The sequence below is a fragment of the Canis lupus genome, chromosome 35, assembly GCF_003254725.2.
Source record: "Canis lupus dingo isolate Sandy chromosome 35, ASM325472v2, whole genome shotgun sequence".
Taxonomy (NCBI): Eukaryota; Metazoa; Chordata; class Mammalia; order Carnivora; family Canidae; genus Canis; species Canis lupus.
Window position 1 is genome coordinate 23,502,437 of NC_064277.1, and position 27,278 is coordinate 23,529,714.

At 43.9% G+C, this 27,278-nt stretch overlaps 1 protein-coding gene across 5 annotated transcripts in view; it reads left to right on the plus strand.

The window, feature by feature from the left end:
- The window catches only part of CARMIL1 (capping protein regulator and myosin 1 linker 1), a 311,565-nt gene that overhangs the window by 107,342 nt on the left and 176,945 nt on the right, over window positions 1-27,278 (plus strand). For all 5 annotated transcript variants that reach the window (XM_025442784.3, XM_035710597.2, XM_025442806.3 and 2 more), the window contains exons 3-5: window positions 12,960-13,010; window positions 17,559-17,618; window positions 26,352-26,473. In XM_025442784.3, coding sequence (XP_025298569.1) covers window positions 12,960-13,010; window positions 17,559-17,618; window positions 26,352-26,473 — 233 coding nt within the window. The remainder of the gene's footprint in view (window positions 1-12,959; window positions 13,011-17,558; window positions 17,619-26,351; window positions 26,474-27,278) is intronic.

The window sequence follows — 27,278 nt, forward strand, 5'->3', positions numbered from 1 at the left end:
GAGACACAGGCAGAGGGAGAAGCAGGCTCCATGCAGGGAGCCCGACGTGGGATTCGATCCCGGGTCTCCAGGATCGCGCCCTGGGCCAAAGGCAGGCGCCAAACCGCTGCGCCACCCAGGGATCCCAATCATGTTCCATCTTGAATTGTTATGTAATTATGGGTATAAATCAAATTCTTACCTCTAGCAAAACAGTCTCTTTTATTCCAAATGCACTCTCTCCACAAATCTAATTGGGCTCTACTGTCAAAGGCTCTCCAGACTCTGGCCACTTCTCACCACTCTGACCATTGTGGTTCCAACCACGATCATTCACCAGTCATTGCAGTCACCTCCTGATTGGGTTTTCTGCTTCACTCTTACCTACTTCCCATTCTCTTCTCAACATGGCGATCAGGGGGTTTGCTTTAAATATCAGGTCATGGGCAGCCCCAGTGGCCCAGCGGTATAGCACCGCCTTCAGCCCAGGGTGTGATCCTGGAGACCTGAGATCGAGTCCCACATTGGGCTCCCTGCATGGAGCCTGCTTCTCCCTCTGCCTGTGTCTCTGCCTCTCTCTGTGTCTCTCATGAATAAATAAATAAAATCTAAAAAAAAAAAAAAAAAAAAAAATCAGGTCACGTCAGTCTTGTGCTCACAGTCCTCTGGTAGTTTACCCTTTTATTTGGAGTAAGAGTGAATGTGTGGGTGATGGCTTGTAAGGCCTCTCAGGTCTCACAGCCCACTCCCTGTCACTTGCTACCCTCTGGCCTCACCCATGCATGCTCTCTGTGAGCCAAGTGGGCTCTTCTTTATCCTTCTGTTACCACAGGCATATTCTTGCCTCAGGGTCTTTTGCATTTGCTCTGCCCTCTGCCTGGACCATGCTTGCTTGCCCAGAGATAGCTGTAGGGCTCATTCCTTCCTTTCATAACGAGGTCTCACCAAACCATTTAAAAATGCCACTTCCCACTCCTGCCTCCCCGCAGTGCCCATGCAGCTGTCCATGTTCACTTTCCTAAATATAACTTTTTCCACAGTACTTCTCATCATCTGGCATACCATCCATGTGTTTTACTTATTTATCATTTATGATCTGTCTCCTCTCAGTGGAGTATAACCTACTTGAAGGCAGAGCTTTATGTCTTTTTCATCTGAGTGTCTAGCACAAGGTAGGCACTCAATAATTATTTAATGAATGAATGAAAAAAGAATTACTCAGATATTTAAAGTATGCTAAATGCTACACATACACAAAGAAGGCAGAAGGAGGATCTTGTGGGTCTGGGAGCTGAGCTGACACAGACTTGTGTTTATTCTAAGGTAGCAGGGCCATGGGTGAGGACCCAAGCATAGTGTGCTGCTTTTAGAGGGGAGGGTTGGGAGGGAGTGACACTGGGAAGTGGTTGATGCCAGACTGGGTACCCTGCCTGTTTCTGGCATAGCGGGATAGGGGAGAACATGGGAGTGGCTGGGAACCATCCAGGTTGGGGGCATTGACAGTTTGCTGCTACCCCCCACCCCAAGCAGGGGCCCTTTAGGTGCTTGTGGAAGCGAGTAGTGATGCAGCAGCAGGTGTTTGTGTCTGAGGATATTTGCTTCTTGCTTCCTGCCATTGTACCAAAGCTGATTTTGGCTGAAAAAACATTGGCCCCAAGGTTTCACTTTACCTTGAAACTTCAAGCCATTTGGCAAAATGCTCTGGTGGAGTTCTTTAGTTAGATGAATGATGTTTCTCTGTTTCCTAAGCAAAACACTTCTCCCTGTAGCAAATCTCATTTTATCTGAAATTTCAAGAAAGAAAAACAAGCTCTTTTTTTTTTTTTTTTTTTTTAAGTGGTTTCCTCTCTTTGGCACATCCTCTGATTATGCCCTGGTTTTAAAGGATAGGTTAGCTTCTGTTTAAATTTTCTGTTAATTGTCACTAAAATAACATATGTTTTTTTCTGTATTTTGTCCAAAACCTGTCTCATCAGGACCCTGACCCACCCTTCCTAAGTTGTTCAGTTTTGTGGATTTAACTCTGTTGCCCCGTTGGCACAATCAAGGGCAAAATCAAGATATAGAAAGCCAAAGGGTATCTTAAATTATTTATTAAAGCAGATTTTGCTTATCCTGCACCCATTGCTAGAGGTGACATTCCCAGCTTATGGGAGCTACTGAATGCTGGAGCTGGAACCTGCCTTTCTGTAGTGAATTAGTGAGTGAAGAAGTTCTTTGAACACAGTAGGCAAAAGGTAGGGATGTCAGCACTTGGCACTTCTAACCCTTTCCTCTGCTAGGTAATCTTGTTCCGTTTCTCTTCATTTTGACAGGTAAGTTGGGAATTAGCTAGTAGATGTGTTTGAAGTGGGTGGAGGGGAGCTGCAGACAACAGATTCTCAGGTACTTTCCTTCTAGGATATGCCTGTTAAATAGGAAGGATGTGTCACTTATGTGATAGGAAGCAGGAATACATGGGCAGACCTGAATTTTTTCTAATCCTTTTCACAGACTGTGGCAGCCTTTTACCTCCTAAAATCCTGAATTTTCACATCTGGAAAGGAAGGTGGGGAAGAGCTTTCCTTGTTGCCTTCACTTCTTCAACAGTCACTTGAGCCCCTGCTTTGTGCCCCACATGGGGAAATGTAGCTTTGAATAGGATAGATATGACCCTGCTGGCAGGCACCCTACAGTCTGGTGGGGCTGGCAGATGTGAAATGTATGATTCCATTGATAATTAAAATTGTGGGATCCCTGGGTGGCGCAGCAGGTTAGCTCCTGCCTTTGGCCCAGGGTGCGATCCTGGAGACCCGGGATCGAATCCCACATCGGGCTCTCATTGCATGGAGCCTGCTTCTCCCTCTGCCTGTGTCTCTGCCTCTCTCTCTCTCTCTCTCTCTCTCTATCATTAATAAATAAAAATTTAAAAAAATGTTTAAAAAAATTGTAATGGGTGTCACTAAGGAAGTGTGCAAATGCTGTGAGAGTGTGTGATGGAGAGATCTGCTATAGTCTGAACTATCTTGGGTTGGGATCCAAAGGATGAGTAGGTGTGAACAAGGTGAAGGTAAAGAAAGGAGGGGCAGTGGGGGGAGCATTTGGAGCAGGTGAGGGGCGGGACCCTCCCCTTGGGAGCACCAACTGGAGGCCAGTGTGGCTAGATGATGAGGAGAGGGATGAAGTGACACTCAGAGCCACTGAAGTGTGTGGCTGAGAAGGGATATGGTGACATGTGGGTTCCAGACCCTGCAGGACCCACCTAAGTAGTTGCCGAGGTAGCATAGGAACCAGATGAGGTGGCCTGACAGAGTTGTCACAGTGGAGATGGAGGTGAGTGAGTGGATTTAAGGGATGTTTGGATGGTATTGAGCTGGGTGAAGGATGAGGTAGGGAGTGAAGGTGATGATGCCTGGATTTCTGCCTTGAGAAACTGCGTGGCTGCCCATGGGCATCCCTGACCTCAGACCATTGGAGGAAGAGCAGATTCTGGGAGAAAGACCACAAGTTGAGTCAGGGACATGCTGGGCTTTAGGGTTGGAGAGATATCCCAGCATCCTAGTGGGATTTGATGGTCCCAGCGAGGAGAGGTCTGCACTGGGCTGGATCTGGGGTGGAGTGGGGTCGTGGGAGAGGTTGGAATGGACTAGCAGGGAGTGGGGAAGGGACACGGAATGGGAGCAACCAGAGAGGTGAGTGGAAAGCCTGTGAAAGAGAGAACCACAGACACCAGGGCTGCACCTGCACTTGTGCAGCTCAGCGCCAGGCTGAGGAGCGATCTGGTGAGGAAATGCTGAAACTTGCACCCTGGGTTTAGTCAGGCATATGGGATCAGGACCTCTGCAGGACCAGCGGGGGCTGAAGCCCATTTTGAAAAGTACGGGAGAAAAGCTGGGGTGGGAAGATAAAAACAAAATACCCTTTTTTGAGAAGCTGGGCTCAGAGGAAGGGGGGGATCACTGCGCCAGAAGGGGTGTGTACGATCCAGGGTCTCCTCTAGACCTTGAGCCCGTGGGAAAGGTAGTTTCCTCAGTTGCTTAAGGTTCCAGGGCACATGGGCGGGATGTAATCCAGAGCCCAGGTAAAGGGATGGGCATTTACCTTTGGCATGTCTGGGGGAGAGGAGGAGGGAGGGTGGAGGCAGCAGCAGGTGCAGGCAGGCCCAAAGGTCTGGGGTGGGATAGTCAGTGATTCCCTTCCGATTCCGTCTGTTTTCTCCATGAAATAGGAGGCAAAGCTGCCTTCCCAGTTGAAGGAAGTGGAGTCGGCTTGCAGGGTTAGATCAGTTCTCCAGCTGTGCTTGGCAGCCACCTCAGCAGGCATGAAATAGGCAGCCGGCAGGGGGGTGGTCATCCAGAGTTGAGGTTTTCCTCTGTGGGCATAATGAGAGGACAAGGAAGGTATTAACAGTAGAGGAATGGTTTCAGCGAGGTCTCAGTGGGATGAGGGGGTGCAGGGGAGGCAGGATGGAGGATGGTCGGTGGCCTGGCCGTGCAGGGGTTAGGAAGAAGGTGGTGGACTAGCCGAGTTAGGGGACAAGATACCTGGGGTTGGCTGTCATGTGCATGGAAATCACCTGGGAATCTTACTAAAATGCAGAATCAGATGCAGCCCGGTCTGGGATGGGGCCTCAGATTCTGCATTTTAATAGCCCTTTTGGCCCACCGATTTTACTTTGGGGAGAAATTAGAAGGTAATCATTCGAGTGAGATGCCTGAATTAGAAATTCTAGAGGTGGTGCAGTTTTTAAGCAATAGGTAATACGGCCTGAGAATGAGGCCTGGGAATGACGGAGCAGCCACCTGAGGCACTCAGGATGCAGGATGATGATGCTAGTGCATCATCTGCAACACTGCTCCCAGTTCCTGTTGCTTAACCCTCCCCCAAAATTGCGATGAGGTACCGAGTTACAGTCCCTCATCTTACAGGTGAGAGGTGGGACACAGAGAGTCCTTCCCCCTGTCACCCACGGGAGCAGTGGAGGTAGGACTCCAGAGCCCAGGGCCTTTCTGAGAATGGATGCGTGACTGACCCCTGGTGACACTAATGGGGTAGGTAGGCACACAGATTTTTGAGCCAGGTGTTAGCATCATCTGTGAATGCAGTTAAGAGGGTTTAAGAGAAAGCTAGCGTTTCACAAGTTATTCCGTGTAATCCTCACAACTGCCCTGCTGGGGCTATGCTCTACCCATTTTACAGGTAAGAAAAGTAAGACTCAGAGGGATTATGTCCTTGATAAGTGGGGGAGTTTTCATGTGAATTGGCTTTGGTTTGAGTCCAAAGTCCAAAGTCCTCCTCTATATCAGGTTTCACTACATCACTGCACAGAAATGCTAATTGACTTCTTAGTCTCTGGGAGGAGGCTACAGTTACCATGGAAATAATCTCCCCTGCCCTGACTCAGGCTACATTCTGGAGTTGGAGGTGCTGTGAACAAAGCTGAGCCCAGGGGATGGAGCTTCCGAGTTGGGCTCCATCTCTAACTAGCAAGTGTGCACACATCTCTTAGGTCTCAATTTTTTATCCTTATGGATCACTTCCAGAGCTATACTCTGTAAGTTTTAGAACATTTATAATGGCTCCTTTTACAGTAATGTCTCTATTACAGGCTTAGCATTTCCATAGGTTATTCTTAATTTTTACACAAGGATTAGTGTGGTTTCTAATTGAGGGGTGAGGGTGCTGCAGCCTGGAGACTTCAGGTCACCTGCCTGCTGCCTCTCAGCTCATGAGGTGGCAAAGCTGGGGTTTCTTCTGGGGTTGGTCTGACTGCCAAGCCCATGTTCTTGCCTCCCTACTGCTCTGCCTCAACCTCTTCTGTAGCCTTGTGGTGGATCGTGTTTATAGGTGTTGTAAGCCAGTGTGATCACGCTCTCAAAACCTCGACTCTGAGGAGAGCCCTGTATTTATATATTGGTTTTGAGAGGGACCTCTCCTATGCATGCTACACACACACACACACACACACACACACACCATGTGCACGCTGATATCTCTAGAACAAACGTTTCATGAAACAGTGTGTGTGGCACCTACTTGCAAGGCACCTGATTTTCTTTTCTCTTCCAGTTCAGTTTAGTCCATTTTATTAAGATACTTGTTCAACTCTACTGATGATTGAACCACTCGCCAATGTGCTGCAGTCCTCAATTTGAGAATTCTCTGCAGGGGTGCCCGGGGAATTCAGTCCAGTTAACCATTGGACTCTTGATTTCAGCTCAGGTCATGATCTCTGGGTCATGAGATCGGGCCCTGTGATGGGCCCTGTGCTGGGTGTGAAGCCTGCTTAAGAGCCTCTCTCTGCCTCTCCTTCTGCCCCATCCCTCTACTTGTGTGTGTGCTCTCTAAAATAAAAATAAAAATTATGTGCGTACCTGGATTTCATGGTACCACTATCACTCCCAGTCCTCTTTTTTTTCTCTCCTAATTTTGTATCTCTGAATTTCATGAAGAGTATCTGATTATTTATGTAGCAGCGTTAAATCCAAGTCAGTGCCCTCTACCCTGTGCCACCAGACTTTTGCAAAGTGGAAAAATATTTCATAAATTTGTTCCATGAGGAGGAAAGAAAATTATACTTTTAAAACTTGATGACAGTGCTAATATAACAAAAGAAAAAGAAGGAAGTGACTTCTGTGTCTCCTTGGCTTGAAAGATTAGTTCATAAGGCTGGGAAACATGGGCTGATAAAGTGAAATGGTGCAGGTTGGGAGGGGACTACACCATAGGATTCTGGTAAAAGACAGTGAAACTAACTTCTTGTTCCAACTCTGCCGTATAGCCAGCTGTTATCTGTCATTATTATGATAAACTTGTCCAAGGACACCTCTTTATTGGGCTCCTTTCTGTGCCATGTCTTGTTCTGAGAACCTCACATAGAGTGTCTGGGTAGGTGATATTGTTTCTAGGCTTTTACAGATGAGGAGACCAGGGCACAGAGAGGCTAAGTAACCTGCCCAAGGTCGCACAGCTGGTAGTAAGTGGTCTAGTGGAGTTCACACTCCGGCTCTCTGCATCTGGAGCCAGTGCTCTTTGTCACTACGCTATAATGGTCATTGACAAATGACCATTTCTTTCAAGTGGTTCTCTGTGGTCTGTGTTGGACGCCATGCCTGGGACAGGCAGTTCTCACTGCTGAAGTTTGAATCTTGAGAGGAGTCACGCATGGATGAAAAGTGACTGGAGTCCATCCATCCGATAGGAGCAGCCCGATGGGCCTCTCAATTCCTTTTTGCTTCTCGAATCTGGAGAGTAGATGGGGTTTCTGCCCTTCTTGAGCTCAGGATGGTTCTTGCTTTGTGTGTGTGTCTGTGTGTGTGTGTGTGTGTGTTTTGTATTGTTTTGTTTGGAATATGAGAACAAGCCCCCCCCCCCCCCCCCTTTTTAAATTGTGTTTAAAATTCTCCTGCTTGAAACAAAGCATCTAATGGATGCTGACCAATCATTCAACCCTTCCTGGTCTGTTTCCTCATCTGTAAAATAAATGAATTGGATACACTTTTCCCCAGGTTCCCCCTAAGCTCTGTGATTTTTTAAAAAGATTTTATGTATTTATTCATGACAGACACAGAGAGAGAGAGGGGTGGGGGGAGAGAGACAGAGATACAGGCAGAGGGAGAAGCAGGCCCCATGCAGGGAGCCTGATGTGGGACTTGATCCTTGGTCTCCAGGATCACGCCCTGGGCTAAATGCAGGCACTAAACCGCTGAGCCACCTGGGGATCCCAGCTCTGTGATTTTTAGGTAGAATTGGGTTCTAGTAACTCTCCCATTCAAGAAGAGACTGACTCGTCTTGTGTTGGGGAAGCAGAAGTTTTGTTAATTAATTGGGTTAATCTGACCCTTCCCTCCATGTTGTATGTTTTTTGTCCTCGTTGCATGTCTGTGACTCTCCTGTTGGTGAATTCATTTAGCACATAAACAGGACAGGGATGACTAATCCCATCCCAAGTGGGCAAGCCTGGAAGGTCCAGTTCACAGCCCCCCCAGGGCTGAGAGCTCCGGACAGAAATTGTCCACACCTGAGGGCCTGACTGGAGCCCAACTGTACCTTGAGGGGCTGGAGCTGGGTACCAGACTCATCTTATTCGGAGCTTAGGGGTGGCCCCTTTCCAGGAATCATTCTGCCTTGCAGAATGTGTCATTATAATAGAATCCATGTGGCATGATCCAGAGTTTTGTGTCAGCTGGTGCTTTGAAGAGAAGATCTGATATGGAGTGATTAAGGAGATTTGCTGTTTTGAAGTAGCTACATGTTCATCTGTGGAGAAACGTTAAGTATGTTTGTCTTTTTTCACGCTTTGATAATGCCCTACAACTTGCAGTAATGGGGCTGCAGAGGGAACGCAGTGATTGTGTCTGACAAGGTGTGTGTAAACACTCCGTTTCTGCACAGTGGCGTAAATAACCAGGTGAAAAAAAGAAATGGATTTGCACAGGTGTTAGAGAATGAAAACAGAACTCCCCTGGCTTTGTTGCTCTCCTGTCAAGGGAGCATCTGTCATGCCAGGGAGTAGGGCCCCAAGACGGAATTAATTCCTCTCAGCAGATATTTACTGGGGACTTGCCATTCATTCCCAGCTGTCCACACAAACCAAAGAGGAGCAGGATCCCAGAATGTGGGGAACCCCACAGTGGACCCCCAGTGTAGGAAGGTGACATGGATCTCTTCCAATGCCCTTATTCTGGTTTCGGGTACGTTTAGGTCCACAAAGATGGTGATTTGTTCCATGAGGTCACTCAGCTAGGTTGAGACAAACCCCAGGGTAAATCTGGGTAACTCTCTTCTTTTTTTTTTTTTTTCTCTTCTTAATTCAATGCTGTTATGGGCATATATGGTTTTATTATAATATTGAGATATACAAATAATAACACCCTTGTAGCTCTTTCACCTGCCAGCACTCTTCTACATGTACAATGTACAATGAACTGTTTAATCCTGCCAGCTCCATGGGCGTAGGTACAATTATTGTTCCCATTTTACAGAAGAAACTGGACCACAGAGAATTCAATTCACACAGAAGGTTAAGTTATCTTCCCAAGTCACACAGGTGGCAGATTGAATTGACATGCGGACAACCTGACTCCAGAATTTTTCCTTCTAAACCACTAGACTAGGAGTTGGCCAACTTTTTCTTTATGAGACCAGATAGTCAGTATTTGAGGCTTCATATGCTCTAAAAACTTCCGTTGCTTCCACTCTGCCTTTGTGGTGTGGAAGCAGCCAAAGACAAGACGTTACATATATGGTGTGGCCATATCCCAATAAAACTTTATTTATGAAAACAGGTCGGGCACCGGATTTGGCCCATAGGCTGTAATTTTTCAGATACTGTGCTAGACCAGACTGCCTTGTTAGGGCACATCTATTAATGACAGAGGGAGACAGATACTCGGGGATATGGTGATCCAGTTTTATAAGGGACTGGGGGCCAGAAATTGCATGAAAATGATGTATCGTTTGCATTCCTTTTGGGTGAAGTGTCCTCCTGCTTTAGTTAGAGAGGGTGATGGTCATCATGGCTGTGTACAGTGGGATGTTAGGAGGCTTAAGGTCAGGAGACATTGATTCTCTTTCAACTTTCTGGGCGATCTTGCACAACAAGGCTCTGGGCATCTGTCGCTCATAACTCCATGGCAGTGATAATGACCTTCGCCACCTACCCTGCTTTCTCCTGGGAGCATGTGTCTTGGATTAAAGAGGTCTTGTCCATGATTTCCTTGTATCTGTGAGTCTGGAAGAGGGTATGCGTTAAATGACATGCATCATTGAGTTTGCTTGCAAATTAGAGAGCACTTTGGGTGTATAAGACCCTTTTTTGAATGTTTGCCATCTGTAGAGCCCAATTTTAAAGGAAAGGCTACTTGGTAGTCTGCATGAGAGAATGTGGATTTAGGTGGCATAAATTTATGGATTACCTTTGCGATGATAGGCTTTAGGCAATGGAGTTATTAAAGAGGGTGAAACAGGTATTTATTTCAGTTTTTAATAAGTGCAGTGAGAGGGCTCCATAGCCAGCCTCATTATATATCATTTCCATAAGAAAATTTAGGCTTCTCTGCTAAGCTGTGAGTCTTAGCGGTAGGGAGGATTTTTATAAATGTTTCCAAGTGAAATTTTGAAGTAAAAAGTTGAGTAGAGAAGCCTCAGAGGGAGCAAGGCTGCTGCCTGAATTTCAATGAAAGGGAGAGGAAATTCATTACAGGGGTTGAAAATGTGGTTTGCATGCTAAGACCTTTGTGGAAGAATGGGTCTCCCCAGGAGGTGGGAGGGAAGTTATAGCTTGCCCTGGGTGACTAAATTTGCTTGATTAAGCACAGATATTTCTTCTGTTGCCCTCCGCCCTCCCCAATTTTTTTTTTTTTTAACTTTGCAAGCAAATATATTGAACAGAAAATTTCAGCCTAGAGATTGTCCCAGAATCTTGGTGGGTTTTGTTGCTTGTTTTGTTTTGTTGTCCCAAACTATTATTTAAAAATCCAGTAACCGTAGCTGGATTACTTCTCTTAATTTGAGAATCTAAATTTAAGATGCTACCACCTCAGTTATAATGCTAGAAGAGCTGGTTTTTGGCAAAGACCTCCTGGGTGCTGGGCTAGGGCTTTATCTACATTTGTATCTTACTTATAACAGCATTAGTCCTGCAGAGGAATATTCTTCTTGCTTTACAGATAGATGAGCAAACTGAGGCATCGGGAAGTTCACTAACTGTCAGCATTAAACAGCTAAGAGAGTGGCAGAACCAGAATTTCAATCTGCCACAAAACCCATGCAAGGAGGCTGAGCAAGAGTCCTGGATTTCCGGGACACAGGATTCTCAGTGCTAGGGCTAAAAATATCCTGGGCAAATGGGAGGATTTGGTGACCCTGCAAGCAAGATGCTTGTTACCCCCAGCCTCAAAGTGGCACTTATTAGCAGGATATATCGCAGAAGTTTTCCTGTGTCATTGCCACCCACCTGCTAGATGCCATATGTATGCACTTTAAGACCTCCCAAGATCACAGATCCCAGGGCAGTCTTGGAGCAGAACAGGAAAGCTAGGAGACTAAGTGCTTTGGAATTACCAGCATGAGCATAGCCCCATTTATTGGCCTAGTTTGCATTAATGGAGCAAGAGGCACAGTTCTTGGAACTGTAACCTTTCACTCTTGCTTCAGAATATCCCTTCACTGTTGATCTCACAAGCGGGCATCATCTTGGAAAAGGCTGGTCAGCTTTGGAAGATTTCACCCACTCCACCCCATCCCCTCCCAAACTATCTAAGACCAGTCCTCATGCCTCTGGGGACAGTAGATGAGCACCAGACATGTGCACCACCAGCCTGCACAAAGCTTCTTCCTCCAAAGCCTGGGCTCCCTCATGGATGTGGCTCTTTTCAAACAGATTCTTTTGGCCGTTGTCCAAATTCCAGAAGGACGCTTTGTACAACTTCTGGAGGACACTGTGTACTTAAAAAATATTTTTAAAGAAAGGGAGTTGGCACGCAGGACCACAGATTGCAAACTTTGTCGTTGCCTGAGTGAAAGCAGAAGTGATCCTTAGAATAGCCACATGTCTACATGGAGTCAAGAGATAGATTGCTCTTTATTCAAAAGGTGAATCCATATGAACATTCTGGGCTTTTTATCCTCCCCTTTAAAAAATGTACTGACCCAGTTAATACCCCATTAGTGGCACCCCATGTGGTGACTGATCAGGAGAGGGCTGGTCCGTCATCTGAAGCTGTGGCTGCCTGTGGAAGACTTGATTCCCCAGAGCACACTACATAGAAAGGGCCAGAAGGCCACCCTGTGCCTTGTACTGGTGCTTGCTGCTGCATGTCAGTTGTTTGGGTGCTTGTTTGAGATTCTTTTCTAAGACTTATTAATTAGATTCACACAGGGGACCTTGTAATCACTTAATTACCCATGTGCTCATTGTTTAACCATGTCAAAGGCGCCTTGTCATTTTTATTTCGTGTTTTGTTCAAGTTTCTCTGTGACTGTGTTACAGATGGAATATTCGTCCAGAATTCAGTATTTCCTCTGGGGTTGGTGTCTACTGCTTCGTGATAGGCATAAATACGATACAGGCTCTCAAGTGATTTGCCTAGGGCAAGCTCGGGGAAGTGAGGGCAGAGTGGATGTCGGAGAGTGTGTCAGAGGACAGATGGGAGTGGGAAGTTGGGAGCATGGCCGGGGCAGTGGCAGCCCCAGCGGGGCAGGAGTGGAAGAGGGGGAGCAGGTGGGGAGAGACACACACAGAGTGAGGGATTCACAGATAGAATCAGGCAGGCAGATAGAAGACAGAGACAGAGACAGAACCAGTAGGGACTCGTTCTTTTCCTTATGTTACTCAAACATCCCTCATCCTGTCGATGATACTTATACCTGTTTATTTCTTTCTGGCTTTAAAGTCCTGTGACTCGTCTGTGATATGTGTGTGTGGGCTATTAAGGAAGTGGGTTCTGGAGATTTGAGAGGCAGTATAAGGCATTAGAAGCAGTCCCTGGACCCAGACCACCCCAGGTTCAAATCTCAGGTCTGCCACCTGCTTGCTGGTCACCTGGGCAAGTTACATCCTCTCTGTGTGCCTTAGTAACTTCTTTTTATTATTTATTTATTTAAAAAAAAACATGTAATTTATTTATTCATGAGAGACACACAGAGAGAGGCAGAGACAAGGCAGAGGGAGAAGCAAGCTCTCTGCAGGGAGGGCCCTGGGATCCCGACCTGAGCCAAAGGCAGATGCTCAACCACTGAGCTGCCCAGGTGCCCTTTGTCTTGAGATTTTACAAGTGATTTGTTCAGCGTGGACCTTCGTATAGTGACTCTTAAGTTAAACTAGTTCCTTACGGCTGACAAGCTGTCCCAGGTCACTTACTGTTCTTTTGTGCCAGGAACCAAGCCCCATGGCCTCTTGATGCTTCAGTGTCACACAGTCCTGTAGGTGACACCAAAGCCTACTGGTCCTGTACTTGTACTGGTGATACTTGTACTGATGCAGCTTTTCTGTCCTGCAGGTGCTGACTTCATGCCGAGCCTTCCTTGTAACAGCACGGATCCCTACCAAGGTAAGTGCTCATTTCCTGCAACACACACACACTCTCCTCAGTGATGGAGACTTCTCCATTTAGGCTGTTTCCAGGGTGCTCTTAGTGCACAGTATTTTCCTTCCTTCTCCTCAGAAAGCCCCTCAGCATTGTGATGATGAATAGTTTTTACTCTATCCTTTCTCCTCTTCTTGTGTAAAAGGATCCCACAAGAAGGGGTGAAGTGTTTTGTGCTCTTATCCCTGAGGCTTGTGATTCCAGTCATTTCTCTCTCTCACCCGGGGCATGGTTTACACATTCCTCAGGTCTAACTCTTACTTCTTTCGGTCCGGTAGCAGCAGATTTTTCTAAGGTTTTGACATGTGGGAAATAATCTTCATCACTCTGAAGGGTTCATTCCCGGTAGCGGAGCACCTCAGCCACTCTGTGTGTACGCTGGGGTTGCCTGTGAAAAATACTATGACACCACTTTGTTCTTTAAATGAGCTATTTAATTTTGCCAAGATACCGATCCACTGTTTGCTAGTCCAGGGCTGACAGTGGCTGCTGCCTTTTTTTCTTTCTGATTATACAAATGCTAAATTTTAGGAAGTTTCCACCAGGAATGACCACTGGTCCCTGCCCCCTTTTGGAAATGTAAAGTGAGTCACCCTCCTTCCCGCCTCCCTCCCTCCCTCCCTCCCTCCCCTTCTTCCTCCCTCCCTTCCTTGATTTTTTTTTAAAGATTTTATTTATTTATTTATTCATGAAAGAGAGAGAGAGAGAGAGAGGCAGAGACGCAGGCAGAGGAAGAAGCAGGCTCCATGCAGGGAGCTTGATGTGGGACTTGATCCCAGGAACCCAGGATCATGCCCTGGGCCGAAGGCAGGTGCTAAACTGCTGAGCCACCCAGGGATACCCCTTCCTTGATTTTATTTATTCATGAGAGACACACAGAGAGAGGCAGACACACTGGCAGAGGGAGAAGCGGGCTCCCTGCAGGAATGTGGAGCTCGATCCCAGGACCCTGGGATCATACTCTGAGCCGAAGGCAGATGCTCAACCACTGAGCTACTCAGGTGTCCCCGGTTTCTCCATTTCTACTGTGTTATAAATGAAATCAGTTGTTATGTGAATGGTATTGGGCTGTTACCCATATATTAAGACACCTGAAGGCTATAAGGAAGTGAATGAACCATTATCCCATGGTGAAAAATTAATTGCAGAAGGAAATTTTATGAGCTTGAGAAATAGTCAAGTAGCCTATTGAGTAGAAGGCCCCTGAGTAACATGTTTACCTTAATTAAAAAAGTTCTGCCGCAGAAAGGTGTATTACTTCCTGGGAAGTCATCCGCCTCTCTTCTGCTGGCTGCTTCCATATCCCCCTCCCTTGCTCTGCCCTGAGTGAAGGTCTGGCTTTGTTCTGTGATGTACATTGTGCTCCACGTTGGCCTGGCTAGGGTAGCCAGGACATTGGTTCTGATTTCTGATATTGTCAGCATCACAAATTGAGCAAAGCAGTTTTTCTTTCAAAGTGATCTGTGTTCAGGTCTCCCCCTTAGCCAAGGCTGATTTTCATGTGCTACGGTACACCTTGGCTGAGAAGCAAAACCTATGTCAGTGACATTAATTTTCTGGGGATATAATTATATTCAGAACATTACTGTATAATAGGTACTGATTATGGCATAGATTTCTTCTCTTTTCTTTGGGGGTTGATTAAACATCTTTTGTCTTCCTGTTGTTAAATGTATCATATATGCAGTCACATGTACAAAATAGAAATGTATATCTCCATGATGAACCACAGAACAATCTCCACAGTCACACCCAGATGAGGAAATAGAACTTTGCTGTCACCCCAGAAGGCCCCAGCTCTGCTTTGGAAGTGGGAATGGGTAATTATCAGATTAGAGGTGGACCTGCAGAGCTGGGTTGAAGGATCGCTCCACATCAACCAGATGAGAGGGTCTTCTGCTGGTCAAAGTTTAGTGGTATGAAAGAGCACCATACTTTGGGGAACAGGGGTGTGTGGAGAGGCTGTGGGGGAGAGAAACAGGTCAGAAAGGTGGGTGACTGGGAGGGGGGAAAGACATTCCTGCAGGACACACAGTCACCTGTACATTTGCTTATTGCCTGGGGGAGGGGGACACACTGGGGGTGCGTAGAGGCGGGATGAGTGGGAGAGCAGTGGGGAGCTATTGATAGTCTGGGTTAATTCCTTCCTTATATCTAACCAGCCACTAATATCTCTGATTTGCACAGCGAGTCACAGACACAGCTTGTCCTTGCTTCCAGATTGTCCATCCTACTGGCTCTACTTCGAGCTTCTGTCCATTCCTGGTTCTTTTGATGCCGCTGTAGCTTTGCAAATTCTTAATCTTCTGCCTAGATTTCCTTTTTGCCCCTTCTTTGCTTGATAAACTTGAAGTTCTTCCTCAGAGCCCTGCTAAACGACTCCGTGTTTGCCTGGCTCCCTGACACTGCTTCTCCCAGTGACAGCCCCAAGGTGCTGCAGAAGCATCTTAATTGACCTCCAACTAACCTCGCTCGGCCAAATTGATCAAGACTGTCCGTGCCATCCCTGATGGGGCCTACGGATGCCAGCTGCAATTTCATAGCTGCTGAACTGTGAGAGCCTGTACCTGTTCACACCTGCTCCCACCAGTTGAATGAGATGCCCACCAAGGCTCCATGGTTTGCTTCCAAACCTATTCTAGCAGTTATGCTTACAATAGTAAATTTATTTAATTAGGTATTTCCCATAGCAGTGAAATAGGCTGCAGAAGGAGAGAGTGTCTATGAAATACTGAATATTGATAAAGGTGAATTATTTGAAAAAAATTACTGTCTTGTTAAGGATGAGACAGTTATTAAGGACTAGGGTGAGAGGGAGCATAATAATTCAGCCAAATGATGCCCTCAAATTCCTTTGTAAGTGTCTTAAAGTTCTTCATTTTTATTTATTATTATTTTAAAAGATTTATTTATTTGGGAGAGAGCAGAGTGAGGGGGTGAGGGGGAAGGAGGGAATCACAATCAGCCTCCCTGCTGAGCATGGAGCCCAATGCAGGGCTCGATCCTGCAACCCTGAGATCATGACCCAAGCCAAAATCAAGACTTGGGCGCTCAACTGACAGAGCCACCCAGGCGCCCCCTCTCTCCATTTTAGAGAGACTTGAACTGGTCATTGGGTGCCCTACATTTCTGGGTATGATTCCCCAGAGGAAATGCCATTGCAGAGCCGGCCAGTGGGCTTTACTGAAAAAAGAAACTCGGTCACTATATCAAAAGCTAGCAAGTGAAACAATGCTTCTGGGTTTTAATTTAAACTGACTGAAGGCAGATATGTATACCTTGTAGAAAATAATTCCCTGCTTGAGATGACTTTTCAAAACCCAGATAAGCAACAATATTGATAATAATGATAGGTAAGAAGACTTCTCCTTGAATAGGATGTTTAAAATGTGCCTCCAGTGCCGCGTTTGACTCTTGGAGGACGAGATGTGTCATTCTCTCCAGTTACCGTCCTGCACGAGTTACAATCCTTCCATGCATGTCTGTAAGTTGACTAAGTGAAGAATGAATAGCTTTTCTACCTCCGGTCCTCAGCACTATACATCAAGATATTTAACTGGAGATTCAGGGGTTCTCTGTTCGGCGGTTCATCTTACCAAATGTATAGGGTTACAAGCATAGCACCCAGGAGCCAAAACTAAGGGTCTCTGAGTTTGCTTCCGATTGGGTGCTTTTCCTGCACTTTTCTAGGCTGAGGATGAAGGGGTCAAATAAACTGATCTAACTCAGTCCCCTCTTTTGGTGCTCTGTGATTGGTCGCTGTAGTCAGATGAAAGACCACAAAACTGGGGGAAAGATTAGTGGCTATTGTCCAGGAAAAATAGGAAAAGTGTGGGACTGGAGATATTTTGAAGAAAAAAAATTGCTGATTACCAGAGAAGAGAGAAAGGATCGTTTATGATTAAAATAGGAAGGAAGTAAACCATTTATCTGCACACACAGATTAGATTTTTACTTAACTGTGTTGCATTTAACCACAGTTTTAAAATTCCTACATATTATATTTTTTGAAATCCATTCAAAATATGCATTTTTATGATGGATAAAGAAGGAATGATGACTTCCATAAGTAGCCAGAGTATAACACAAAGAGGTAAAGGGTTTAGAAAGAAGGCAAAACCATCATTGTCTTTATCTTGATGGGACATTCTGAAGGAAAATTTTGAAATAGGAGAAAAAAGTATATTTAAATGGCTCACTTTATACATTCAATGAATAAATACTAGAGCAGACATACAAGAGCTTCCCGTTGAGTTTGTACCTGGATAAAATGTAAAAAGTCTGACTTGTAGCTTCCTTTCAACCCTTTAGTAAAACAAAGAATACTTTTTTCTGAAAGATGATAAATCTAGGTCATATCTTAATGCACAAATGGAGATGTTAAACCAGCCTGCCTTCCGAAGATGCCTAGTATCTTGTTCTGCTCTCAGATTCTTTCTAGTTGTAGCATTTTTACCTTCAATTATAGGTTTTACAACTCTCATTCATTACAGATCTCTATTTCAATTGCAGCTCGAGTTAACCTTCAGCTACTTGGAGATTCATGGCGTCATCTGCAGCAAGTCAGCTCAGGTGGGTGCCAACAACACCTGCCTGTGTGTCATAGCCAGAGTCCTAACCTTTCTTGAGTTTCTGAAACTGAGAAACCCCTATTTTGGTTTCACTGTTGAAATTCTCTTGAAATAATGTAGAAAAACAGGATTAGGGGAGATGAAAGTTTCTGAATGAAGAGACTGAACAGGGGCCTGGGTGGGTAGGAGCTGGGGAGGTTTTCTCATAAAGAAAACACATTCTCCGTAACTCAGTCTGAGAAGAACTAATTAGCTCCTATGTGGTAGTGGTGTAAACGTGAGAGTACTGTTCCTTAGAGATTTTGTACAACAGAGTTTTGTGTTAAAATCTCATAGCTATTACATAGCATATCTGTGTCTTTCTGGGAATATAGTGATACATGAAATTTTGGGGTGTTAATACAATGTTGATTTTTATTTTTATTTATTTTAAAATTTTAAAAGATTTTTATTATTTTAGAGAGTGTGCAAAGGGGAGGGGTGGGGTGGGGGGAGAGAGAATCTCAAGCAGACTCCCCATTGAGCCCAGAACCTGATGCCAGGCTTGAGGCAGGGCCCCATGTAGGGCTTCATCTCATGACCCTGAGATCACGACCTGAGATGAAATTGAGAGTTGGACACTTACCCGACTGGGCCACCCAGATGCCCTTAAAATGTAGGTTTTTAAAAACAGCTTTATGGAGCTATAGTAAGTAATATGCAGCAAACTGAAGTGTACAATTTGATTAAGTTTTGACATATGTGTACCCATACCATTACCACAATCAAGATACTGAATTTATTTGTCACTCCATGGTGTCCTCATCTCCCCCAGTAGACACTCCCTCCTGCTCCTCCTCATCTGCAGGCATCTGCTCCCTGCAGCTAGAGATTAGTTTGGATTTTCTAAAACTTTGTATGAGTGGAATCATACAGTGTGTGTGTGTACTCTTTATCACCTACGTTCTTTCCATCAGTATAATTATTTGGGAATTCATTGATTTATTTTGTTGCTTGTCTCAATAGTTACTTTTTTTTGTTGAGTTGTGTTCCATTGTGTTCTGCTGTGTTCTGTTTATGTCCCATTACGTCCCATTGTATGGCTATATCTCAGCTTTATCCATTTACCTCTTAAGGGACTGTTGGGTTATTTACATTGTTGGCCAAGATAAGCAAAGCTGCTGTGAACATTTATGTACAAATCTTTGGACGTAGGCTTTCATTTCTCGTGGGTGGGTACCTCGGAATGGAATGGCTGAATTGTATGGTAGGTACATGTTTAGCTTTTTCAGAAGCTGCTAAACTGTTTTCCAAAGCAATTGTACCATTTGATGTTGCCACTAACAAACAGTGGATGAGGGTTCCAGAACGTTCCTTCACATCTTCCTGACACCAGTGTGGTCAGTGTGTTTAAATGTAGCCATTCTGGAAACTATGCGATGCTTTCTCATTGTAGTTTTAATTTGCATTTTTCTAATGGCTAAAGATATTGAGTATCTTTTTATCTGCTTGACTGCCATCATCTGTCTCCTTTGTTCCAGTGTTGGTTAAAATGTTTTGCCATTTTTTTTAAGTTGACTTGTTTTGTTATTATCTTAAGAGTCCTTTATATATTCTGAATACAAATCTCTTATCAGATAGACAATTTATACATAATTTTTTTCTCAGTCTGCAGCCTGTCATTTCATTTTCTTTGCAGCATTTTTCAGAGGCACAAGTTTTAAGTTTTGATGACATCCAATTTGTCAATTTTTTAAATGGATTGTACTGTTGTCATATTGAATAAATCTTTGCTCAACTCGAAGTTACAGAATGTTCTATGTCTTTTGGAAGTCTTAGAACTTTACATTATACATTTAGGTCTGTTATCAACTTTTTTTTTTAAGATTATTTATTTATTCATAGAGACACAGAGAGAGAGAGAGAGAGAGGGGCAGAGACACAGGCAGAGGGAGAAGCAGGCACCATGCAGAGAGCCTGATGTGGGACTCAATCCAGGGTCTCCAGGATCACGCCCTGGGCTGAAGACGGCACTAAACCTCTGCGCCACCAGGGCTGCCCTGTGATCAACTTTGAAGTAGTTTCTGTATATAAAGCAATATGGATCCATGGGTTTTTTTTGTTTTGTTTTGTTTTGTTTTTGGAGGTTTGTTTTTTCTTTTTTCTTTTTTTTTGCATATGTGTAGGATATCCACCTGTTTGAAAGACTGTTGTTTCTGCATTGAACTGGCTTTCATTTTTGTTAGAGATCAGTTGTTCATGTGTGTGTTGGTCCGTTTCTGGACTGAATCCTGTCTCTGTGATCTGTTTGTCTGTTTTTATGCCACTACTACTGTCTTGATTATGATAGCTTTAGAGTAAGACTTGAAATCACATAGTGTTAGTCTTCCAACTTTGTTCTTCCTTTTCAGAGTTGTTTAGTGATTCTGGGTTCTTTACAATTCCATATGAGCTTAGACTCAGCTCAATTTGTACAGAAAAGGCTCTTGAGATTTTGATTGGTATTATATTGAGTCTATAAATCAATTTGAGAAGAATTAACATCTTAACAGTATGGCATCCCTGATCCAAGAAACTACTTCTACACATATTTAGGTCTTTAATTTCTCTCATCAGTGTTTTGTAGCTTTCAGTGTACACATTCAGTATTACACATCGTTTGTCAGATTTATTTCGAAGTATTATGTAATTTTTGATGCTATTATAAATAGTATTGTTTTAAATTCCAGTTCCTAATTCTGTCTTGCTGGTAAGTAGACCTATAGTAGACTTTTGTGTATTGATCTTGTATCCTGACAACTTCTTGTGCTCACCTAGAGTAATAGTTCTTGTAGGTTTTAAAAATGGATTTCATCATTTTCTGCATAGGCAATTGTGTTGTGTGTGAATAAAGACAATTTCACTTCTTTTTTTCCAGTATTAATACCTTTTATTTCTTTTTCTTGTCTTATTGCTGTTGGGTGTCTCACGTTCCTGCGTGTTTTGCTGGGTATGCCAAGAATTCATGCTGTGACTGCTCTGTACCCAGGCTGCTCATCAGGGTTGTGTTTGCCATGAGCATCCATGTGAGATGATGGTGTGTTTCCCTTATGAACAAAGAGCGGACTTGCTTACCGTTTATTGTGAAAACAGATTATCCAAGTTCAGCAGGTCCTTTCCTGTAAGCAGCCTACTGCGAGTGCAGGCATCTCTCTGAGCCCTCTGTGTCACCTTGTGAGGCTTTGGGGTAATGGGGGTTGGTCTGTGCACACATGGTGCTCTTGCACTTTGCTGTGCTATGAATAATCTTTCTGTCTGACCAGGAGTCTCCTGTGTCCTGCCAGCATTTACAAAACAGCAACAGGCTAACTTACTTCTAGGCAACGTAAAATAAAATCTCAGCCCCTGACAACTGCCCCGGCTAATGCCTCCAGATCAGTGCTGAGTAGAAGGGCTGACTAGAGACCTTGTTCTCTACCTGACCTAGGAGGGAAAGTGCCATTCTTTCTCCACGAAGTGGGGTATTAGCTCTAGGTTCTTCATTGATGCCCTTTATCTGGTTGAGGAGTTTCTCTTCAATTTCACATTGGCTGTGAGTTTTTATCAGGAATTAGTGTTGTGTTTTGTCACGTTTTTTCTCTTTTTCTCTGTTATTGTGTGTTTTTCTTCTTATAGTTTGTTAATCAGGTGAATTATATTGATTGACTTTCAGATTTTAATTCAACCTTTCATTCCTGGGATTAACCCTACGTGGTCATCATGTATCATCCATTTTGTATTTTGTTGGATTCTATTTAAATTTTATGTAGAACCTTTGCATCTATGTTAATGACAGGTACTGGCTGTAGTTTTCTCTTTGAAAAAAAAAGTTTTTGTTACTTTCTGTATTAAAGTGATCATGGACTCATAGAATTTGTCCCTCTTTTTCAATTTTTTAGAAAAATTTAAGTAAACCAATTCTTTGAATCTTTTTCAAAGATTTTGGTTTTGTTGTTTGGTTTTGTTGATTTTTCTCTTGATTTTATTGCTTTTTTGTTTCCAATTTCCTTTATTCTTACTCTGATGCTTATTGTTTCCTTCATTCTACTTTTTGTTTTCATGTTTAAAACTATGAAGAAAATGTTTGTGTGTGCACAGGCCTGTGCATGTAGTCTGTTGACAACATTCTTAAAAGAAATTGTCAGAATTGTCACTTTATGTTGATTGAGATTACATACAAATCCTTGGAACTTTTCCAGAGTTCATCTGAGAGCAGTGTTTTATCCTGTGTGTTTAGCATTCTTTAGAAACTGGAGTTTGGAAGAAAAATTACAGCACCATATGTTTGCCCAAATGGCAGACATATGCAGGAGTGAATGATTATTCACGAATGATGACATAACCAGGGCCTTCTTGATGGTCTTAATTCAGGCATGTTTATGTTGGTGATATTGGGGTTGTGATCGAGCAGAAGGGCACCACTGAAATGTTAATGCCAAGGTTATTTTCAAAGTGTGGTTTGACTCTAGGATTTAATTATGAGAAAAGATGTTGATATAGCAGGACTCATTTCTCCGCATGGCTGCTGGCATTGGTCCAGTCTAGGGACACTGGAGTCCTGTCCCTTCAGTCTTTCTGGCATTCAGAGGCACTAATGTGATCGAAAGTAGTTCACCTCAGGCCCGTGGAGCTGTTCTCGTGTGTACTGGAGGAGGAGCTCTGTAGCATCGCTTTGGCGGAGTATGGATCTTGGAGAAGAAAGTACAGGGGGGCAGTGGTGCTGTTTCCACAGAGGGGCCCGTGATGCTGGGTGCTCATAGCCTCGTGTTTCAGAAATGTCTATGGTGCTGTTCAGAAACCGATACCTCCAGCAGTCCTCCCTCCCAGTCACACCCCCCTCCGCACACACACAGCCGTTAGGACTCAGTTGATTCTCTTGTATCCCAGAGGTTGAGAAATAGTAACCTGTGTAACCTCAGAAAATTTGAGGTCTGGTTTCTCCAGTGTTCTCTAATGTGAAATCATACAGATGATAGTGTCTGTCTGCCTGTGGCACTCACAATCCACCCTGGATTGGGACATACTTTTCCTTTTTTTTTTTTAATTAAGATTTTAAATTTATTTATTCATGAGACATATAGAGAGAGAGGCAGAGACATAGGCAGAGGGAGAAGCAGGCTCCCTGCGGGGAACCCAATGTGGGATTCGATCCCAGGACCCTGGGATCATGACCGAAGCCGAAGGCAGACGCTCATCCACTGAGCTACCCAGGCGTTCCCCTTTTTTTCTTTTTTCCTTCTTTTGTAATGTTTTCTGGGATTGATTCACTTTTTATCACTGTTTAATTCTAGCTTTGTCAATTCAGATCAAATGCCCAGGGCATTCACATTTCCTTGTGTATGAGCGAGAGAGGTGTGTGTGTTACTGAGTTGGTGAAAATGTGACATTCACTACCGCTCTGTTCTTCTTCCTTGTGGGAATGTGGGGGACCTTTATCTTATTTTCCACATCTCATTGCCATCGTATTTTCTGGAGTCCTTACCTATTCATGGTCAATACACTGAGACCAACATTTATATAGTTTTATAGAATTTTCAGACTATTTCTTGTACAACTGAAACACCTGTGATTGATTTTTTTTTTTTTTTTTTTTAATGATGAGGTTTGCTATGTCAGAGGATGATTTTGGGCAACCACCCATGGCTGTGTCTGCTAGAAGAATGAAGAACGCTTTACCAGTCAGTTGGCTGGCATTTATTTAAAAGTGCCTAAGAGTGTAGCCAGGTTGTTCTACCTTAAAAAAGGAGACAGAGTGCGGTTGGAAACTTGAATCTTAAATAACATACCAGTACTCTGTTGCTGATTACTATTTTAAACGTGTACTGGAGGTGGTGGATTCTGTTCTGCTGTAGACGTGTAAGCCAGATTTGCTGCAAACATTTGATTTTTCCCACTGAAATAGTAGGGACAGAGGGGTCTCTTTGTCCTGCTGAAATGGTTTTCTCTGTTAGTGTCACCTCTATCACTCAGCGGCAATCTTTACATTAGCCTAAGGTGCTGACATATTCTTCAGGGCTATGTGCTGCTGTCATGTCAGGGTAAATTTGAAGGTCTCATTTCTTCCCCTCACCTGCCACCTTCTTTTCTTCCCTGGCATTCTATTCAGTCCTGAGCAATTAAGGATGATTAGGTGTTAAGATGAAGCAGAATTTGAATAAGCTAATTACTGATTACTCACCCCCCAAACTGTGAACTGGATGGATTCACCAGACGTGAAGAACGGAGAAGGGGCCATGCAGTGAAAGATGTAATTACCCTCGGGGAGAATGTTGGTGGCAGGGTGTGGGGCACAGACACAAAGGCTGCTTCCCAAAGTCTTGGCTTTTTTTATTTTTTATTTTTTATTTTTTTTATTTTTATTTTTATTTTTATTTATGATAGTCACAGAGAGAGAGAGAGAGAGAGAGAGAGAGAGAGGCAGAGACACAGGGAGAGGGAGAAACAGGCTCCATGCACCGGAAGCCCGACGTGGGATTCGATCCTGGGTCCCCAGGATCGCGCCCTGGGCCAAAGGCAGGCGCTTAACCGCTGCGCCACCCAGGGATCCCAGTCTTGGCTTTTTGTATGTTTGTTTTAAGATTTTATTTATTTATTCATGAGAGACAGAGAGGCAGAGACACAGGCAGAGGGAGAAGCAGGCTCTCCAGGGGAGCCCAACACGGGACTTGATCCTAGGACCCTGGAATCATGACCTAAGCCAAAGACAGATGCTCAACCACTGAGCCACCTAGGTGTCCCAAGTCTCTGGCTTTTTTTTTATTTTTTATTTTTTTTATTTATTTATTTTTTAAGTCTCTGGCTTTTTAAAACATGTATAGGCACAGATATGAGCCCACAGAACCACAGAATATCTGAGCCAAATGGCAGAGAGCAGCTTTAATTTGCTCAAGATACTTCCTTGAGGTATCCTGGGGTTTAACAGTAAATTACCTCCAGGTACAGCAATGCTTGCTGCCTTTTTGGGGACAAATATTCCCTGGGCCACCTTCTAGAAGACCAATGCATGAAAGGATAAAATTTCTTTCTTTTTTTTTTTTTTTAATATGGAGAGCCAACCTACTGGTGCAGAGGTGGTGTGTAGTCAGAGATCCCTTTGGGGTGCTGCGGGAAAGTAATGTTTTAAGGTCTCAGATCATGTAAGTCTTTTCTGGTCTCTTCATTTTGACAAATTGTGTTACTCCCCCCTCCCCTTTTTAAAGATTTTTTTATTTATTGAGAAAGAGCGAGTATGAGCAGAGGGAATAGCAGAGGGACAGGAGAAGCAGGTTCCCCACGGAGCAGGGAGCCCGATGTGGGACTCCATCCCAGGACCTCAGGATCATGACCTGGGCCGAGGGCAGACGCTTCACCAACTGAGCCACCTAGGCGCCCCTCATTACTTCTCCTTTTAATGTAAACACTTTGGAAGACAGATGATTATTTTTAATGTAGCAAATTTTAGGACAGCCTAAAACAAAGCTAAAAACCACTCACTTTGTTAATCCAATTGGCGAGCTGCACATGAAGTGTAGTGTGCCCCCCTTCATATTTTTGTACAAGTTAAATACAAGCAGGAAGTAAACATGGGAGGTTCTTTTGATGCAATGAAAATCCAAGGGGATTGCATTTGGCATGAATATTTTTGAGATCCAAGATAACAGCATTTTTTTTTAAAGTGAAGTTGATTCTTTTTATTTGAATAAACAACCTGTTGTACTTTGCGACCTGCCCCTTTTTCAGGTTGACCTATACATGTTTTCAACTATATGTTGACATTCAGCTAGTTGACACTAGCTTTGTGACCTCTGTGTCAACTTTTTTGGTGGTAAGCTTTGGACATTTCTCAGCAGTTAATTAGAATGATTATTTATTTATTTATTTATTTTTAAAAGAGTGGCAGAGACATAGGTAGAGAGAGAATCAGGCTCCCTATGGGGAACCCGATGTGGGACTCTACCCCAGGACCCTGGGAGGATCATGACCTGAGCCAAAGGCAGATGCTCAATCACTGAGTCACCCAGGCACCAATTGGAATGATTCTTTGTCTAGCCCTGAACATTATGACCTTGTTCCTGTCAGATAATCCTTTGCGAGAATTCTCTCTTTTTAGAGGAGTTGAAATGTTTATAAGCATTTTATTTTTCTTTTGTTGCCAGGCAAAAGGTTTTAACAGTTCATTTAAACATCTCATAAGGGGTCTTGTTTTTAAAACATGTCCAAAAAAAAAACAAAAAACAATAACAGTGATGATGAGATTGCCCTCAGCTACTCACTGAAGGAGGTATACTTACTAACTCTGGAGAGTAGGGATATTTAAGAGACTTGATAAGACCGCGTCTCCAGACAAAATCTTGGTAAAAGGAGAAATCCTGTGTGAATGTGAATATCCTGTCTCCCTCACACAGGAGGAGGGGGAGTCTATTTGAATTTTGCTTTTGGAAACACTTGTTCCAGTTTCTGGATGTTTCTGACAACTGTTCCACCCTCTACCCAAACAGTTCCTCAGGTCTTAACTGAGAGTATGGTTTTAAGGAAGTGGTCCTTAAAAAGCTGGTATTGTATCCGTATAGGTCAGCATGAATGTGAAAATATATATATTCATATATATTTTTTTTGTTAGTATTCATATATATTCATATATATATACACATACATATACACGTACATATATACATACATATATCATTTACACAATGTAAAACCAAAGATTCAAGGAATTGGACTGATTATTAAGCAGTGTCCAACTCGGTTCTTGCAGATGGTGGTCGAAACCGAGAAGTACAGCATCTCCATGAAGATGGCGTCGCCCGAGGATGTGAGCGAAGTGCTGGCTCACATCGGCACCTGTCTGCGGAGGATATTTCCCGGCCTCTCCCCAGTGTGAGTGCTGGGGGGTTGTGTCGGGGAGGAAGGGTGAGGAAAGCAGAGAACTTCCTCCTCAGACTGGTGAATGTGAATATACCTTCCAATAGCCCCTTCCCTCAGGGCCTTGCTCATGCTTCCATCTTCGCTTCAACGTTCAATAGCAAACCCTCCCTTGGGTCTTTGTGGTTTAAATCTGAGATTCTCCATGGGGCTCTGCCTCATTCTCTACTTTCAAGACTTGAGCCATGAAGGGTTTGGCCATCCTTTAGACTCTACTCATGACACTGAAACCTTTGTGACAGAACTTGGGGTGTACCCTCGTGTGACTTCTTATGGCTGGTAGGGGAGTACCAAGGGGCTCAGGTCTAGCATTCATGAAGAGTGACAGGCTTCATTTTCCTTTTTTTTTTTTTTTCTCTGAGTTTTCTGAAACATGTGTTAGGAATATTAGTAAATTATCCCTGTGCCTGCCCTCATGTTTTTTTTTTTTTTTTTTGTTAAGCACCTTTCATTAGGATTATGTGCTTGGGTGACAGTTTGTCCTTAAGGAATGTGTGAGTTGTTGGAAGGGTGGGGGTTGGATTGGATGAGGTAAAAAAGCAGAAGGATCCTTATGTCCAAAAGCTCCCTAAATTAATAGTCCAGAGTGAAAATACCTTCCTGCTGGAAGGAGATGGTACAGAGATCATAAAAATTCCTTTCCCTGCTACTCGCCCTGTGCAAGGAGGCCATGAAGCCTCACAGAGACACGTAGATGATGCTTAACTGTGTACCTTGCTTGGTGGGAGCGGCAGGGAAATTTTGGAGACTTGCCCTTCAT